Here is an 18,402-nt window from a genome sequence, read left to right as displayed (position 1 = left end):
GTACTTATTCAAGTTCATCCACGCTTCATGCTCCTAAAATCTGTTTAATTAACAGCATTAAAATGGCATTATAATGTCTTGTATCATACTATTACATACACAGATAATCAACATGGAATTGGGACCAAAATCATCATAGTCCAACTGTTTTCTTAAGAAACACTTTGCAAGTTTAGAAAGGCACATCCACAGTTACAAGGTATGGGGAGAGAGAATACAGGAAGTTCTTCTTCCCAAAAAACCTGCTAGTTGTCATCATGACCGTGTCATTTTTGAAGGGAAAACCCCAGTGACATCTTTTCCACCCTTTTCAGATCTAATTAGGTTCCATTTGTTAAAACTGCTCTTAAGGGAAAAAAGGATATTTATTACTTTATCATATGGAATAATCCAGCTACCAGAGCACCCCACACTGTATATCACTTCAGTAAGAGTAGACTGGCAGCACTTGCTGTAGCCTAACTGCTTTTATCCTACTGGTGCAAAACTCCAGGCCAGAGATTAAGGAAAAGACAGCAGAATGCCCTATGAACACCCAGGAATGCAGAGAGAAACTTCGGGGTCAGGCCTTTACATTCACTTTCTCTCTGCTGGCACACAAACTAATTCAACATTTTCAACTTTTTGAGGGTGGAAGTGCCACATCCTGCCTCACCTCAGTGCTGATCTGTGCTGGTATGCTGACAAATTCTGGATTGGAGGCAAATGCTGTCAGGTTTTCCACAGCCTCTATCAAAGGTGCAGTAGCAATTCTGCACTTGTTGCGGTTCTCTTCAGAGAAATCCCCATCCAGGGCCTGGAAATCAAATCATGATAGAGTTCTGCCTGAACAGGTTTCTTTGCAAAACTGAAGGAAGATGGTTTAATTCTTGTAGTTTAAACTTTTGTGTGTTTATGACATTGGAAAGTTCCTCCACAAACAAGGCTGATGCAAAGAAGGTGATCCATTAAGTGTGTGTTTCTTTCCTTAGCTGGTATTGATCCTAAACTTAAAACTGCTGCTTTGTTTCACAGGACTGAATAAAGGTTTTCTATCACTGCACTCATATGACTCATTAATTGTGTCTCAGCACCTCATGCTCGAAAAGGTGGAAGTGGCTAACAAGGTGGTTCTTTCCTATGAACTGATATATTTTTATAACTAATAATTTATTGCTCTCATTTTCACATGAGTCAACTGATCTTTCTGATAATCTCAAAGCAAAGATTTCAATATGAAGGACCTTCTGTGTAATGTAACAGAACCTTCCAGTCCTAAGATCATAATTATTTTAGATGACTTTCAGTAGCAGATCAGCGGCTGGCTTCCAGAGGGGTTTAGAATTGTGAGACCTCTGCAGCTTAACAACTATTATTTCTGCCAGCATGAGGAAATACTACCTCCTGCCAAATTGCAGGAAGGTATCTGGAATATAAAAGATTACTATTAACAGGAGACTATTCAAGAGCAGCAACACAAACAGCTTCTATTTGGTTCCCAGCAATATCTGTTTCATTATTTTTCTCTTATTAATATGGTAAAACTGCCAGAAATACCTCCAAAACCTTCCAGATATCAAGCAACATGATACTAAAAAATCTTCACATTCAGTTATTTGCAAATTATTCTCATGGTGCAAGGCTATTAACCACATCCAAACAGAGATGTCTCATCTGGATGGGGCAGATATCACCAAATTCTTTCCATCTTGAGTACAGTTATACCACTGAACTTGTTTTCCAATTGAGGTCTGCAAAATGTAACTAATGATTCTTAAACCATACATATCACAGAGGGAAAAAGGTAACTCTAACTGGCCTGATTCTGCCTCAACAGGAAAAAAAAGAAAGAAAAGAAATAAAAACACAAAGGAAGAAGAAATTAAGCAGCATTTGTACCTTGATAGTTTTCACCAGGTTAGCAGTGCTGTTTGCAACTTCCTTGGCAGACTGCACAAAGTGTCTCTTGGCAACAGGATTTGCTGTCTTTGACGAAGCAATACGACAAGCATTGCACAAAGCAGAAGTGTGTTTGGCCACAATTGTGGCAGCTGATAGTACCTGTAAAAATAGATGGCACAAAACACACAGACTGTCAAAGGAGCATGACGGTTACTACAGTCAAGTCTGCAAAGTCACAGCTCAAAGCCACACAACAGCTTCAAACCACAACTCTTTTGCTTGCTCACAACTGAAGCAGTCATGTGTCCCAACAATGACAGTCTTGCTGCAATCCACTGGAATCACCTGTGAGGGGCTGCTTGCTGGATCTACCAAGTTCTGGCAGGCCATCTGGATTGCCTGGTTGGCTCTGGCGAATTGAATTGGGTCAACAAGACCCTGTTGACCAGCCTGACTGTTTGGATCTGAGATGCCAACCAGGTAAGCAGCCTAGAAATAAAGAAAGGAAGAAAACAATCCTAAGAAACAATGTTAAATCCGTCTTGGTTCTTTGAGAAGCTTGCCATGTTGTAGCACATGGTGGTCTGAGATTATCCAGAAATCATACCATGAAGTACTATAACCACTTTCTTTGTATTAAATCCCCATAATACTCTGAAACTGAGGAAACTCACCCTTACAGTTGTGAAATTTATTTAGTCAAAATAAAACCTGTCTCCTGTTTAGGCAGCTGGTATCCCTGGAAACATTATTTTTCACTTTTTTTTTTTTTTGCACAGCTAATGGAAAAAGCTTTAATGGGCACAAGAATCAGCAAATTATTTACTAGATTAGCCACAGTGGAGGTAGTGAATTCTGAGCACAAACTCAAGTCATAGCAAATGCACTGCTGCTGAGCATAGGAGCCATCAAATCTGCAGTTGTGGGTGTCACTGCAGCTCAAGACGTCTGATGGCCAAGCTTACTTTCTCAATTAAAGAGAAGTTTCGTGTCTCTGAACAAGGAAGAATTGTCTGAACTGTCTACACCATTTTTCAAGATTTCTTGATCAGTTTCCATCACAGATAGGATGAAGGAGATTAAGTCCATACTGAGACATTCCACATGCAGGGAAATCAAGACATGGTTTGCAGATGCAGAGCATAAATCTCACCAGCCAAGTCCTTCACTGAAGAGGCTTTACCAGCTCTTGAGACTTCAAGTCACCCAGTTATGAGATCAGTAAAACCAGTGACCAGTTCCAGACTCTGATTTGTTGCAATAGCTTAAGAATTTCGGTTATTCCGAGAGTGTCTGAACAGCTGAAACAGGTTGCTTATCATTTAAAATAGCTGAAATTAGTAGTCCTCCTTATGAACTTTTACAAACTAAATCAAACTTGATTCATTCATTTTAACTGCGGGTGTCTTGTGCACTTTGCTACGATATAACAGTTCAGAGCTTGAGCTGCAAACATGAATTCCATATGCTGCAGCTTTGATGTTTGCTTTATCCTCAGAAAAGTTTCCTTCTTGATGTCAATTCCCTTTTTTATAAAATACATACATTATTGTACTCTGCTGCTTCAGCAGCATATAGCAGTGTGCACTGTTTCTGAGGATATACACAGAGCATGGCATGCACTACAAGGTCATCATTTATTTGGCCACAAGGAACAGCATCTCCCATTATGCACCCACAACATGAGCTTGCTTAAAACAAGAACGTAAACTTGCTTTACGAACTTCAGGAGCTTACCTGAGCTGCTGCCTCTGTGAGGCCACAGAGCGCCTTGGATGCAACTCCAACGCATTCTCCAAAGACTAACAGATCCCCGGTTTTGGCATTCTGGGAAATGCCTGCCATTGATTCTCCAAGAACCTGTTAAATTAAAAACCAAAGTTATCTTCCCTGTATGCTTCCCTGTCACTTGAAGGCAAGTGATTCCTGGCCTTGAGCCAGTTCTGGCCCACAAACCTCTCTGATTTGGATACCAGAAATTTTAGCTAGTTAACGACTTCATGGAATCGGGCACATTGCTGTGTGTGCCATGCTGGGTAAGGCATGCAGATCAACACTGAATACACATTAATTCCCACAGTGTCTCCCACTGAATTCAGTTGATTTTCTTTGAAAATTCCAAATAAGGTCTGGCTGCAGTAGAGCATCAGCTGCAGGATAACAGGCTTGCTCTTTTTCTTTTAGAGAAGGAAGGATCTGAGACGATTCCAACACATCAAATAAGAGCGTCAAATGCAAAGCTTCAAAGGAAGATGCATACTATGGTATATTTAAAAATAATTCTGAGATTTCACAGAGTTTCTGATGAGCTGGAATATCTGGACTGCTCAGACACTTCTCCAAGCTATTTTGCACAGAAAAATACAATGGCTTTTCATTGCCAGGCCTCCCATTTGTGCTTTGGGCTGTTCTATCATAGCTGCAGCTGCTATCATAGCATATCATGAAAGTATGACATGCTGTCTAATGCACAGGAGAGGAAGGGAGAACATGGGAAACTTTAACAGCATTGCATAGAATTCACTTCATTAACAATTTCTTACCACAACAATATGACTTTTAAGTGACCAAAACCTAAATTTATCTGTAAGAGACCTATCTCAGGCAGAGTTTTATCAAGGGATGAAGCATACACTGTAGCTATAAACACTGTGTTGTATTTCTAATATGCTTGATATGCAAGTGGAATGTTCGGATTATCAAAACGCACTTTACAACTGTCACAGGGGTGGGAAAAGGAAATTACCTTTGAGTTTTCCATTACACCTTCAATACAATCAAAATATGAGAGGTCGCTCACAGGTTCATTGGGGTTATCCAACATTCCCTTAACTGTCTGTAATAGTGAAAGAAACTCTGATTATTGACAGAGCCTGAAAACCAGGCAATGAACTGGGGAAATAAAGGGAAAAACTAAGAACTAAATGATTGTAAAGAACTAAATAATTGTAAAGAGAAATTGAAAGCTAATACAGCTTTCTGCAGTTCACTCAGGTCACTTCGATGTGAGCCTTCAGTCTGGTTTCAGGACTGTGTGGCTTTGCCTCAGTTTCCCTTTTCTTTGAAATTCATCTAGTTCCATAAACCCAGATTCTTCTCACTAACTGTCCTTCTCAGGCAAGTGTTTCCTGAAGTTCTAGATGCTACAGAACTTGTGAAATGTAGTAATACCTCCAGTTCTCTGAGAGCATTATCACATTCCTTCTGCCCGGGAGCTTGCTGGGTGCACAGTGTGATGAGCTGGTTTATACTCTCAGTTACAGCTCTAGGGAGAGTAGAAGGAAAAAAAAGGTATATTTTAAAATTAAAGCATTCCTCTTATTAAAGCTTTGTTCCATTAACTGTACAAAGCACCAGGATTTAAAACTTTAATATTCTACGGCACTGTTTCTTTCCAGTGTTTGGGGATTAACTGTACCTTAAAAAGCTCACCTGGAGACCTCTGCTGTAACAAGCTTCGTAAGAGCAAAAAACATTCTCACCAAGATATGTGAGAGTGATCCACACTTGAAAATCTATCCCTTTAGTGCAAACAATTGGGAAGTCTGCCCAGAAGAAGCAGAGGCTCCATCTCACAGCAACAAGTGTATTGGGGGTGTGTGGTAAGCTTTTGGCTGCAGGGAGGCCTCTGTGAGAAAAGGCCAAGGGCTGCTCCAGGCAGCTGGGTGCAGACACTCCAACAGACCCACCGCAGGACACAGCTGAGCCCAGCAGACAAAGCTGGGGGCACCTCTGGGAAAACATGGGTGAGAATGAGCAGAACAGCACCTGGCAGCAGGCCAGTGCATGCACTAGCAGCATGACTTAACTTCAGTGCTAAAAGGTACTTTAGCACTTCTCCAGGTCTGGCATTAACTGAATCATTTCTCAGCTGCACCCCAGGAGTCTTAAAAGACACAGAAATAAGTGGCTAGTTTGTCAAAAACTGTTTGAATGCAACATAATAATACACATGCTTTGCTAACAAGTCCTTGTCTGACACACTGTGTTACACACACACACAATCCCGCTATGTATTTCTACAGCCTGTTATCAAGTTGGGTTTTTAATCTTTCACTAACCAATTCTGAGTCTCCCCGAGGTTTAAATCCACACAGAACAAGATATTTTTGCATTATGTTTCTATGGGAGTTCACAGGTCTGGCACTCTTGAACACAGGCGGAATGAGACATACAATATAGTCACTATTTGTGTTTCTGATGAATGCTCTGATACTGAGCAAAATCCATTATAACTACATTCATTTTAGACTAAAGGCTAACCACCCAAGAAAGCAGCTTCTAGAAGAAAAGGCTTTTCAGGAGGAGGAGGAAGTATGCCATTCATTGTTATTAATGGAAGATAATTTCTCTAGCTAGGCATGTTGTCACCAATTTGCAAACGCTTAGCTTGCATTGTGACATTATAGTGCAGTGCAGGTGGTTTTGTGTTGTATTTCAAGGCCAATTAGAAACTGAATGAAACAAGACAGCATGGAGGATATGCTTTCTTCTGGTTTGAAAACTCTGACTGGCACTTGGGCTATTTTCCCTTTAAGAAAATTGGCACTTCATAACATGCTGGATATATCAATAACATGATTACCTAAGATGGATGGCATCACCTGTCACAAAAGGAAACAGAATGTACTTATTACATATACACCAGGTTTTACTTTTATTTCCAGAGCAAAAGGAATGAAAAGTAAAAATACTTGACCTTGACCATGTCATAGCAGGGAAAGAGAACAGAGCCCTGCCAAGCTTGTCACAATCAGGCATGGAAGATTTGAGAAGGGAAAACTGGTGTCCCCTTAGCCTCTTACATATACACACTGAGAACTGGTACAGTATTGACCTTTTATGCTTAACTGATGTCTAGACATATGCATGCAGACACCCATACAGAGGCTAACAGCATGGCAAAAGAGAACATCTAAAGTTCTAAATGCCTTGTCTCCCTTTTTTGCTTGTGCGTTTCTACAGAGGGAATACCAGCCTGGCAGAAACTACCAACTAAGTGGGCTTCACTGGAGCCACTAAATTCATCTATGCTCCAAACAGGAACGCTCCAAACCTAAAGGAAAAATCTGCGGGGAGTCTGATACTGCAGCAGTAACAAAAGCTCATGCAACTCCTTCACCTTCAAGCAGCATGCCTTGGACTACCAACAGTTTTCCTACAAGCTATTTATTTATGGGGAGACAAGATGGATGTCAGAATTTATTTATCTATCTGTTTAACATACATGACAAAGTAAAGCAGCAAAACCCTTTTAACAAGTCCTCTATTAAAGGAGTAGATTTACTCATTTTTTAAATTAAAGTTATTGCTATTAGAAAGGGATGATTACAAGGTTCAGGACAAACATCAACTACATTATCCCTAAAGAAGGAACAGTCTTTACTTACTTCATCTCTAGGCTGATCTTTGTGGGTTTAAACATTTTGGAAGACAATATTGTAAGTCACAGCCTCAGTATCTCAGACATTCATCTGATCTACGTTGGCAGTTCTAGATGTGATATGTACCTGTCCTCCAGCAGTTCCCTGACAGTTTGATATTTGAGCATTCCATTTACAAACTTAAATAACTGAATAAAAACTTAATTTGGAAAAAAATTAATTGTGAAAAGGATTTGACAAAGTGGAGGAGAGGAGATAATCCAGACACTGAAATGCAGTGTTATTTTTCACATAAACATGGAGCATCCTGACTGAGGAACAGAGTCCAAAAAATGGAATTCAGGGCATGGTTGACAGAATACTTTAAATAAGGATATCTTCCACCAAATAAACATAGCATCTAACCCTTGCAAGTGTTCTCGATCACACACACATATGCACTGTTAGTGATAGGTAGCCACAACATGACTGCTAAGCACATTCTATATGAGAATATGATTCAATTTATTTTCTTTGTTAGCGATTGAGAGGCTTAATGTTAACAACTGCCTTGTCAGAACACAGGTGGTAAAAAACACAGTAGATAAAACACATTAGTCCCTTTCAAAAACCAGGCCAGCTCTTCAACTGATAGCTCTTATTTCTATCAAAGGTAACAAGTTATATCAGTTAAGGAATTATTCCAAAATAACCAGTTTTCCTCAGGCCTACTTTCATTTAAATAGAACTGCAGGTTCCAGCCACTCAACTGTCAACAGCAGAAGAATATATAAACACATGACAAATATCACAGAGAAAACAAGTATGTTAGAAAAATCAAAATCAAGCAACATGTCCTTACCTTGCTGCTGCTGCTAAGAGGTTCTTGGCATTAGGAGCTCCAGGATCAACAGAGAGAGACTTGGCAGCTAGTAAAAGCTTGCTGGAAGCCATAGAGATGCTCTTGAGGTTACCTATTACTTGAATCTGGTCTTCTTTAGTCTGGAAAGTGACAGCAGCGTAACATTAGGCGCAGAGTTTGCAATGCAGTGTGCCAAAAGCACATTTGGAAACCCAGCTTGTTTATCCACCTGAAACCACGGACATGCAGGGGACCACAGTTGAGAGAATGACATGAACCAAAGCCTCTGAACCCAGACAGGTGCCTCTAGCTTCGCTTATGTTACAGAAGAAGCAGCCCATATAACAAACAGCTTGGTTTCTAACAATGGCAGTATTCACAAATGAGCAATGGAGAAACTTTACTACTTGTTGAACAATGCTTTTGTTGTTAAGACTCTCATGTGTCTCTGCCTGGCACAACTGATCCACATTCACTCAGTGTAGATTCTCTGCATTCTAGCATCCTCTGAAACCAACCCTCAGGTTCTCTAGCATGTAGCTGGGATTACTCACACAAAAAGATCTCTCCACGTAGTCCTCTATCCCAAAAAAAGGCATTTCTACAAGCTAATTTGGTAAACATTCCGACTTGGATGCTCTATTACTTATTTAAGGCACTGCCTGAAAAGGAGAACTTGCATATACATACAATTACAGGGAAGGGCTGCATTATCACAACAAATAGCTGTGGCTAGATTCTTCTGTCAGTGCTCAGAAGTGAATCTATTCTTTCGAACAGTCTGTTCAGAGTTTTATGTAAAGAGGTTGCATATTACTCGGCCAATGTGAATAGGTTTTACTCAATATTTACATTCTCTGCTTCCTCCCTACCCCAATATTTTGCTGGGCATCCAAAATACCTGTATGGCTTCTGTTCAGACCAAATAGCTAGACAAAGAGAAGGCATTCTCTTTTGAAAGATCAGGCATTCACAATTAGGATGGTTATCATCCCCTAGGTCAGCAGGGTAAGCAAATCCACAAGGGCCACAAGGACAGCAGCAGCTGGAATTCTCTTCTCAAATAGCTATTTGCACTATCATTTCTACTTTTGCCTTCATTGAATTGCCTCAAACAAAACATACCAGAAGCCAGTGAGTCCTGTGGCTAAAAAGATAGTCAGGTACGTGACTCTATTCAGTTTCAGAGAATCAGCTGGCATTTGGTGCCTGCCTAACTTAATGAATCTGGAAATAGAATAATTAAGTTTTGATGCAGAATAATTAGCAGTTGTTGTCCAATCTATCTACTCAGCTCTACCTACAAAGCATCTGCTCTATAGAGACACTTCTTTAAAGACTTCAAAGGAGTCTCTGGCTAGTTTTCTTTTGGCAAGAATTTCTTAGATTTGCAAGTTTCTCCTGCTAATTAGGGCAAAACAGTCTCCAGACTCCTTTCTGCAAGCCCTCCCAGCTCTCTTGGTACCTGACCCTTTTTTATATGCTGGCATTTGTTAAGCTAAACCATCTCCACATGACCAATTAGTGTAATTCAGTACACCTAAACCCAGTAAGATAAAATATCTCCAAATGAGTACTTACACTACTAGGAATAAGCTAGGAATAATACTTGATAACATTCCTTATTGTTACTGAGTTCATCAGAATAGAACTCTGCAGGTTTAAATCACTAACAAGTCAAAGTGCTTGCTGTCAGATACATGGCAGCATGCACCATAGAGCAATATAAATGCATCTTTCCTCCCTCTAATTAAAGCACTTGAAAATTAGCAAAGAAAGGCGCTCAATTTTGAATAGTGTTCACATATATCATGCTCCATGGTAGTTCTACTAAAATAGAAGCAACGCTTTCCATAAGCTTTCAGAGGTTCAGCACACCTTTGTACCTGGAGATACACAGCTCAAATTGGTTAAAGAGCCCAAATTACACAGAGGACTATGAAGTCACATTTCTGATTGGGCACAGAAACAAACAGAAGTATCCTGTGTAAGACTTTAGTCTGGACAACCAGTTAGAGATGGCTGCTCCACAACATCACCTATCATGTCTGCATAGGCTCACAGCAGCACATTGTACTGTGCTACTAGATAACTAGATACTTCACTGCAAGACACTATGCCCTAGATAACCCTTGGTCCCAATTAGCCAGATAAAAAACTTACCTGAGCTTGGCCAGCCATTTCAATACCAGCATCAAGGAATTCATCAAAATCATCACTGAATTTTCCAGAGGCTGCGGCCAGTTCCCCACTTTGGCCCCGTGTAGCATGGACAACTTCTCCTGCTGACTGATTGAGGTCTGCTGCTGCCTGGTTCAGTTCACTCTGAGCTTCTTGAAATGACTTAGAACTTGGAGGTAGCTGTAAGAGACCAAGTGCTGTATGTTACTGTCTGTCCTGTCACACCAGCCCTTCACAACTGAGAAGTTCATCACAATTCAAGAACACCAAATGCAATACAGTAGTGAACTTCACATACAAGCTAGAATGGAGTACTGCAACTGGACTGCTAGTGATTCAGTTCTGAGTGCAGAATAGTCCAACTATGGGACACCTTATCAACGAGAATTCTATACAACCGTAGTCCTAATGTTTCTTTCAAGTACCCAATGTGCCTTTCAAGGGGCAGAGATAATGACAGCTATTTTATGGTTCAACTACGAAATTCAAAGTGATGAACTCTGTGGCAAAAGTTGGAGCATTTTGGTCTCCATGCCATCATTCACTTCCACAAACAAGCTTTCCAGAACACCACACAAGTATTGACAGCTCTTCAGAAGGACTGTAAACTCCTGACTTGGTTTTATCAAAACCTGCACAAACAGATCAAAATATAATCCCTCCTTCATTCATAGGGTAGCAGGATCACTGATAGGTGCAGGAAAAACAAGTTGTTCAAATCATATGACCTCCTGGCAAATTTCCAGTGCACAAATGGCATTTCTTGACATGGATGCAGTCAAACAGAAATACAACAATTCTTCTCCTTGTACAAAACAACCTTACATGCACCAGACATCTTCTGGCTGACCACAATACTCGTTAGACCAAACTCATCACTTTTTGGTGGGAGATGGGTTGTAATTTTCTAATTGTCATATTCTTCAAAATATCAAGTCACGGTTGGCATTTTCAACAGAACAAACTAACGGTGATCCATGTCATCAACTTTACTATTGCCTTCACAAGCCACAGACATATTTCACCTTTCCCATACACTAGAATAACATCATTTCAACCAAAGCAGCAGCTACTTAAAGTTGCATTAGCTTAAACAAAACTTCTATTATGTATACTTAGGGCACATTTACTAAATAAGAATTTGACTCAGATCTGCTTTTCAGTTCTCTGAAATTTATTTCCATGTTAAAAGACATCTCACCGAATCAACAAGGAGCTTCTTGCTAGATTCCCCGATACTCTTCAAGGCCACATCCACATCCTTTTGGCCAGGCAGACAATTCACACAGTTATTCAAGGAGTGGGACACTGCTTTTGCCACCTGCAATACAAGTAAACATATCCACGCTGAGAAAGGCTTAAGTGGTCATTTGTTGAAGAGGAGGCACATTCTGTAGCTGGCAATTCCTACATTCTGTCTTTAACAAGATCCCTTTTGAGGCTTGCAGTTCTCCTAGTTTGCTCACCTGTAGTCTAGCAGTAGTCACTATTCACACTCAACCATTTGATAGGATAGAGTTGGCAGCGGTGCTCCTGGCACCTGGGATAAAGGCTGCAGCACTGCAGGTAAGGGACTGCCCCGGGAGTTAACCATACACTAACTGCAGAAATCCTTTGCATATTACATTGTTTAAAGCCCTTTTTAAAAAGATTATAACAACTGTCTCCTCTAAGAAATTATTTCAAATACAGGCCAATTACGGAACTTTTCAAACAAGTAAAAAAGAATCTGTTACTCCCTGAAGTCTTCAAAAGCCGCAGTGCTGCTTGTCTAGAAAACGGGCATTCACTTTCTGAATGTAAAATAAATACAGATCCTTCATTCGATAAGGATTTGTTGAACAGTCCTTGCAGTCAAGCAGCCTACTCAAATATGCTGTGGATAAAAACATTTAACTGCATCTTTGCATACATTTATTTTTGTAAAAGGTGACTATAACATCACACTTCACACCACCTGCAGTGATTAACATAAGCACGATGTTACTGCCTGAGAGTTGCTGGAAGGACTGGAAAGCTGATATTTGTTGCAGCCTCATATGCAGTTGTTCTCTCTCATTATTTAGCGGTGTGTTCTAAGTAATTTCAGTAGATGTTTGATAACTGATGTAGCAGCTCAAGTTGCAACTTACCTGGGCTAATCTCTGCTGACTATCTGCATCCCCTGGTGCAGCCAGAGCCTGTTTTGCCTCCTGAATAAGCATAGCAGAGCCTTCCATGACATCCCTTGCTGAATCCAACATTGCATGTGCTGCCACAGGGTCGGTAGTAGATGCTGCAACCCCTCGTGCTGCCTGAGCCAAAGTCTTCAAAGCCTGAGCTGTTTCTCTGGCAGCAACTCCTATGTTTAGAGTCCATCAAGGATTCTATCAGTACCCTTAAAGACAATCTTTGTATTTCATAGCAGATGAACTTGCAGGCAAAGATCCCATTGCAAAGCAACATTGCAAATACAGTTTAAAATAAGATCTTCAAACACAAACGCATTTGAAACACACAGCATCATTTGCCTTGATAAATGCCTGTAGTGAAGCTATAAAGTAAATATTATACCCCAAGACCATTTTCTGGGCACAGCTCTACATCAGCGACTAGATCTTAGTCTGAAAAAGAAGAAAACCTAAACCTGGAAAAAGAGGAAAAACCCATACTCCAAGCTATGGGGGAAAGGGATTGTTTGCAAGAACAATTGTACATTTACTGTGCAAGACCTCTTGTTGATCCGTATTTAGGTATTAAAAATAGAATGTTCTAATATCCCTATTAGAAATGTCTATAAAGCTGGGACATCACAACCAAACACAACCCATGAAGTAGCCATGTTATCATTTTAACTCCAGTGCCTTTTCACATCTTCTCTTCCAATCAACTGAATATTCTGAACTGCATAAACGTTAGAAGATAATGAAAAGCAAGTGAGAAAATAGGTCAAAGTAAAGCCAAGTACTACAGAGAAACAGTATTGCCTACGTTGCCGTAGGCAACCTTTCTATCTGACAAGCCACAGACAGCTTTCTAGATTCTTAATTTAAAGACTATTTCAGGAAAACCACCACACCTTCTGTTTCCTTTCATTAGGTACAAGTAAGAATCTTTTAAGTGCAACTTAATCTATCACAGCACCACAAAATAAAGGAGTCTGATTGCTTTGCCTTCACCTTTGTGCCGCTTTCATTCTCTACAATGACTTTCAATACAAAGTGAAAAGAAACTTACTGTGACAGTAGAAGACAAGAGAGAATTATTAAATAGTGGATGTAAGCTGTAAAGAACTTTTATCACATGCAAACAGTAGAATGTCATAACACCTGCAAACAGTGCTTGCTTGAGCACTCAACAGTTTGTGCATAACAAGACAGTATGAGATACGAAGGAGTTATGAGCTCTGAAAATTAACTCCTTGCTTTGTAGGACATCCCAACCAAACAGCTCTTACAGATTGATGTTGAGAGCCACTAGATTCAATTGCTTAATATCAGGTGCAGGTATCTGTATTCCTTTGCCAGATACCCAGTACTAAGTTCTGCATAACTATGTGACAGAAACATGAGCCATCTTAATGCAATTACATCCACTTCAAATGAAAGCAGCTTGAAGTTGTGGAGCCCTGATGCAATTATACTCAACGAAATGGTAATTGCCATAATGCAGTTTGTAAGTAATATTTAACAAAAATCTTACAGTAGCATTGCATCAAGAGCTTACATTTTTTACAGAAATAAGGAGACAAAACATTTTACCATCCAAGAGTAAACCTTTTCTCCCTCCTGCAAGGAATATTTTCCTTATCAAGTCAATTTGGTTTCTAAAATTACAGTACAAAAATAAATTGTAGAATCTCTATGTCCACACGCCCTGTTGGTTTTACCTCAAACTATGCAAATGTGATCAGCGAATCAGAAAGACCAGCTGCATTATACATGTAAACTGGTAACATGAAGTGATAGAGGCAGTTTTAAACGTCGCCAGGCTATCCCAAGTATGTTTGCATCCTGTGCTTCAAAAAATATCCAAAGGCCCTTTTAACCTTCTGAAAGGACACAGCAACATTTCTCATGGCACTGACCTTTAAATTGCATTATATTTTAGTTCTGTCCTTCACAGAGCTTCAGTGGCATATATTTACAAAAAAACAACAGATGTCTCTGTTCTGATTATAGAGACCCACAGCAGATTGCAACACTTCCTTCATGAAGCACAGTATTCACACTCACAAGTCCTAATAATTTGCCACAGTTCACCATCAACATTAAAAAGAACAAGGAGAAATTCCTTAATCTAAGAGTCTGTAATACGAAAACCTTCTATCAAGTACTTTTGTGAGCAGAGGTTTCACAAAGGCATAAATAAAACATTACCTGTGTAGTGCTCGTTGCCTTGAGCAGCACAAGTTAACAACTGGGCCATTGATGAACCAACTGCTTTGGATGTACTTCCCAGGTCCTGAGTGCATTTCTCAAGCTGTGAAAAATTGCAAAGGACAAAATTCTTTGTTTAAGCTCAACTAAAACACACTTATTATTTTAAATACTAAAAAATCCCTCATTCCACAAACCCAAACTTTTATCTCAGCTACAGAACACACACAGAGGTTCTCCAAAATCTGACTAACATGCGTTCCCTGTCCAGGCTGAAATAAATTAACATGTTAGGTAATATGAACAAAAAACCTTGTATAACTAGCAATGGAAATCACGGTCTTCATCTTAGGGGAAGGAAATTTTTGCCAAATAAAACATTTCACTTCCTAAGCCTACCAGGACTGCCAGTATTATAACTATTGAGTTCCCATCTTGGTCACTACAGAAAAGAAATTCTTTTTGATGAGAAAAGACTGAAACATTGATGCTACTATACTGTTATTTCTACAATAAAGGAGGACCTACAGTCCTGTAATTCCACTACAGAACATAAACTCTTTTTAAGAGAATTAGTGCAAAACCCTATCAGCGTCACCATTATCCAAAGCCTCACTACTTGTTTTGCCTCCAATACTTATACTTTTTAACAGGTAACTTTGATTGTTTTTAAATGAAGAACATGCTTCCTCAATTACAGTTTCTCCTGGGAGAGGTTTTAACTGTCCATCCACAGCTGCCATCTTCGCATCTTGCAGTTCATTTTTGAGTGTCTGGACTGTATTCAAAGCAGAATCGATTTCCATTGGGCCACACGCTTCATGAGCCTATTCAGAAATCAGATCAATATCAACGTTAGCAGCTGTAAGCCACTATCAGAAATAATAAATACTTCAGGTATAACTTCCCTCTCCCAAATGATGGCTCTTATGCCTTTAGAGGCCACTGTGAGCACTTTCAAGTGTTACACATCATTGATTCCAAACTCCTGCACGATATTCTTAGCTTGTGAGTAGCGTAACACACTGTTAAGAGCCACCAGGGGAATGAGATATGCTCAGCTTGTGTACATATATCTGCACACTGGTAGTCCAGGCATTGAGAAAATAAGTGCTGCAGTCTGGACTTCACCTTTGACAAAAGCTACCTATGCATCCTGACAAAAGTCACACTGACTCACCCAATAAGGCAGCCCACAGTCATCAGTACCTGAGCTGGGCATTTTGATGTTAGCTCAGATGTAGCCACCTATATGCTATAAACCTTGTTTGGGGCCTCAATGCACACAATAATCAAAGAGCAGACTGTCCACTTTAAAATATGGTAGTTTATTTTAAACCCATATATAATTTAGCAAGCAGTGTCTGAAACACAGATAGCCTCTGCTTCCCTGAACTTTAGAGGTGATAGCTCCAGTTCACAATCACTGACCACAGCTGTGCTCTCACCAGTTTGGCAGGTACATGAGATAGGCTCCCCTTCCACTGCTCTCCTTCAGATGTAAAGCAGCTCAGAGCTTTGATGTGCTGCTCTGGGCAAAGCCTCCCCCTGTCTTTCTGGAAAGGGTAGCACAGGCTTTTCAATTTTCTTGCCATTTCTCCCTCCCCTTTCTGTTACAACACAGAAGTCACCTGTGACTCTGAGCAAACTGTGTACAAAAGGCAACACATAAAGTGAACTCTGCTTGAGCATGAGTCATTCCCTTGGGGGAGACACAGTGGGCCAAGGAGAAGTGAGTCTGTGACCACCATCCAGGGCATCTTGCTTTAGCTGGTTAAAACCAGCATTCACCTACCTTCTGGGAGGCTGTTCGTAGCTCAGCTAAGCTGGTAGCAAGATTCTTTGCACACTGACTTAGTTGCATTGCTGCTGCTTGATCAGTCACAGTGGGGACTGCAGCTTTTGCAGATGCCACCATCTTACTTCCAGGCTGTTCAGATAAGGAAGGGGGAACATTCAAATAAGGAAGTAGGGAACACAGCTGGTTTTATTAGTTCATTTTCTTTAAATGTGGCTTAGGATTCAGTAAACAAACTGCTTTCTCCATTCACACAGTCAGGAGGTTTCCACATTTTCTGTAATGATCATTTCATGCACTTCCCTGCTCCTTAACCACAACCCTCTAGATCCCAGCCTTTTAATCATGTGCTGCACCCTGTCATTATTCCATACGGCAGTGTCTTCTGCAGCAGGAACACATTGTGCTTTACTAGTTCAATGACTTCTTCACTGGTACCAGTGTCTGCGTGAGGCCTTTGAGTACTCATGTTGACTACTTAAAAATATTGCAATGTGCAGTTTTTGCCATTCAGCATCCAGGCAGCACAAGCAGGTCCAGAGGGCACAGATGGCAAATTTGCCTCAATATTTCTAAGTATTAAACTCTGCCAAAACGCTCTATCTTGAAAATTGCAACTCAAGCACCGATTCCTCACAAGGTTTGCTGTTAGTACAATTAGAATACTTCTCTGATTCTTACCATCACTGTGGTACACATACACCCAGAGGGGAGATGTATCATTTTTTAATGTCTCTGGAGAGAATCATACAGCAAAATACTTGGAGTGAGAGCATGGTTTGCAATACCTCTAGCTACATGTGTCCATAAAGAGCCTGTTATCAGCAACCGCATTTAAGGTGGGAGTAACTGGTGCCAAGTAATCATTAAGTCATTATACAGAAAATTGGTTTCTTCTGTTTGTTTCTTGCAATTTCAACATTAAATCCAATAGGTTTGATACCAACATTCAATATTTTATCTTCTTTAAGACAAGTGTCTAAAAAAAATGGTAATACTCTTTTATTTGTGAAGAATTTTGGAGCTGCTTCTTGCACCACTAACTTTACCTTCACCAAGAAAATTATATCCTCTCACATACTCAGACCCCTGCTTAGAAAGATGCTCAATTCTTTCCATCTTGTTCTTTAAACTCTTTCACAGAAGGCAAGTGTTACAGCAATGAATGTTTCTTCTCCACACACTTGACTTCTCTTGTTACATTTATCCTCAATTTTGGTGGTTTTATTTTCCACAGATTCAACACACTTCACCCATCTGACCTGAGGAATTGAATTCTCCTTAGCTATAGCTCAGTCAGTGATGGACTTTTTAGAACAGTTTACTGCTTATTAGTCACAAATGAAAATATACACCATTACAAAATGCTTTTTGCTGTGATGGATTCTAGTACAGTGATTGATTCACTTCACCTGAAGGAAATTCTGGCTGGAATTTATTAAAGCAAGCTGGGCACTGAGGTCTTCTGACTGAGCTTGACTTCCTCTTACACCCTGCACCAACTGAGGAATATGGTCTGCAACATTCTACAAAAACAAAGAGAAAACCTTTTAATAGATAAACAAAAACTCCAAACCCACTGACAGACAAGCAAACCCTCTCTCCACCCCCCTTAAAGACAACCTGTAATATTCACAGGTACAATACTCCTGTGCCTTCACAGAATTCATTTAGGCCACCATGGAACTGGATGAATACACAATAGGATTTTTTCAGAGACTTCTCTTAAGAAATCTTTATTCAAGCCACTGATTAAAGACCCTACAAAACAATCTAAGATTTTTCTGCAAAATTCCATACAGAAAGTATTTTAATTCCTTTGCCAAGCTCAAATGCAAGTACTGGAGGGGACATGTTTTTCAAGAGAATGTCTTGCTTTCAGAAAAACAGTGTCTTCTACACCTAAGCACCTCAGCCTCCTTTTCCTTGACTTCTAACAATACAAACTATATAACGTGG

General features: G+C 40.0%; 1 protein-coding gene across 1 annotated transcript in view; it reads right to left on the bottom strand.

Moving 5' to 3' along the window:
• TLN2 (talin 2) overlaps window positions 1–18,402 on the bottom strand; it is a 149,006-nt gene that overhangs the window by 38,777 nt on the left and 91,827 nt on the right. Inside the window, exons 25-38 of the mRNA XM_057399395.1 lie at window positions 17,856–17,969; window positions 16,441–16,575; window positions 15,344–15,472; window positions 14,646–14,748; window positions 12,420–12,628; window positions 11,489–11,608; window positions 10,270–10,467; window positions 8,107–8,246; window positions 5,053–5,146; window positions 4,628–4,717; window positions 3,619–3,741; window positions 2,227–2,370; window positions 1,879–2,040; window positions 656–796 (exon numbers count right to left, since the gene is read on the bottom strand). Coding sequence (XP_057255378.1) covers window positions 656–796; window positions 1,879–2,040; window positions 2,227–2,370; window positions 3,619–3,741; window positions 4,628–4,717; window positions 5,053–5,146; window positions 8,107–8,246; window positions 10,270–10,467; window positions 11,489–11,608; window positions 12,420–12,628; window positions 14,646–14,748; window positions 15,344–15,472; window positions 16,441–16,575; window positions 17,856–17,969 — 1,902 coding nt within the window. The remainder of the gene's footprint in view (window positions 1–655; window positions 797–1,878; window positions 2,041–2,226; window positions 2,371–3,618; window positions 3,742–4,627; window positions 4,718–5,052; window positions 5,147–8,106; window positions 8,247–10,269; window positions 10,468–11,488; window positions 11,609–12,419; window positions 12,629–14,645; window positions 14,749–15,343; window positions 15,473–16,440; window positions 16,576–17,855; window positions 17,970–18,402) is intronic.

This window comes from Pezoporus wallicus, unplaced genomic scaffold (assembly GCF_028554395.1).
Source record: "Pezoporus wallicus isolate ANWC-B61680 ecotype Strahan unplaced genomic scaffold, APGP_CSIRO_Pwel_v1 contig_3952, whole genome shotgun sequence".
In the NCBI taxonomy this organism is placed as follows: domain Eukaryota; kingdom Metazoa; phylum Chordata; class Aves; order Psittaciformes; family Psittacidae; genus Pezoporus; species Pezoporus wallicus.
The sequence above is the reverse complement of the archived record's forward strand: the minus strand, read 5'-3'. Positions and strand labels throughout refer to the sequence as shown.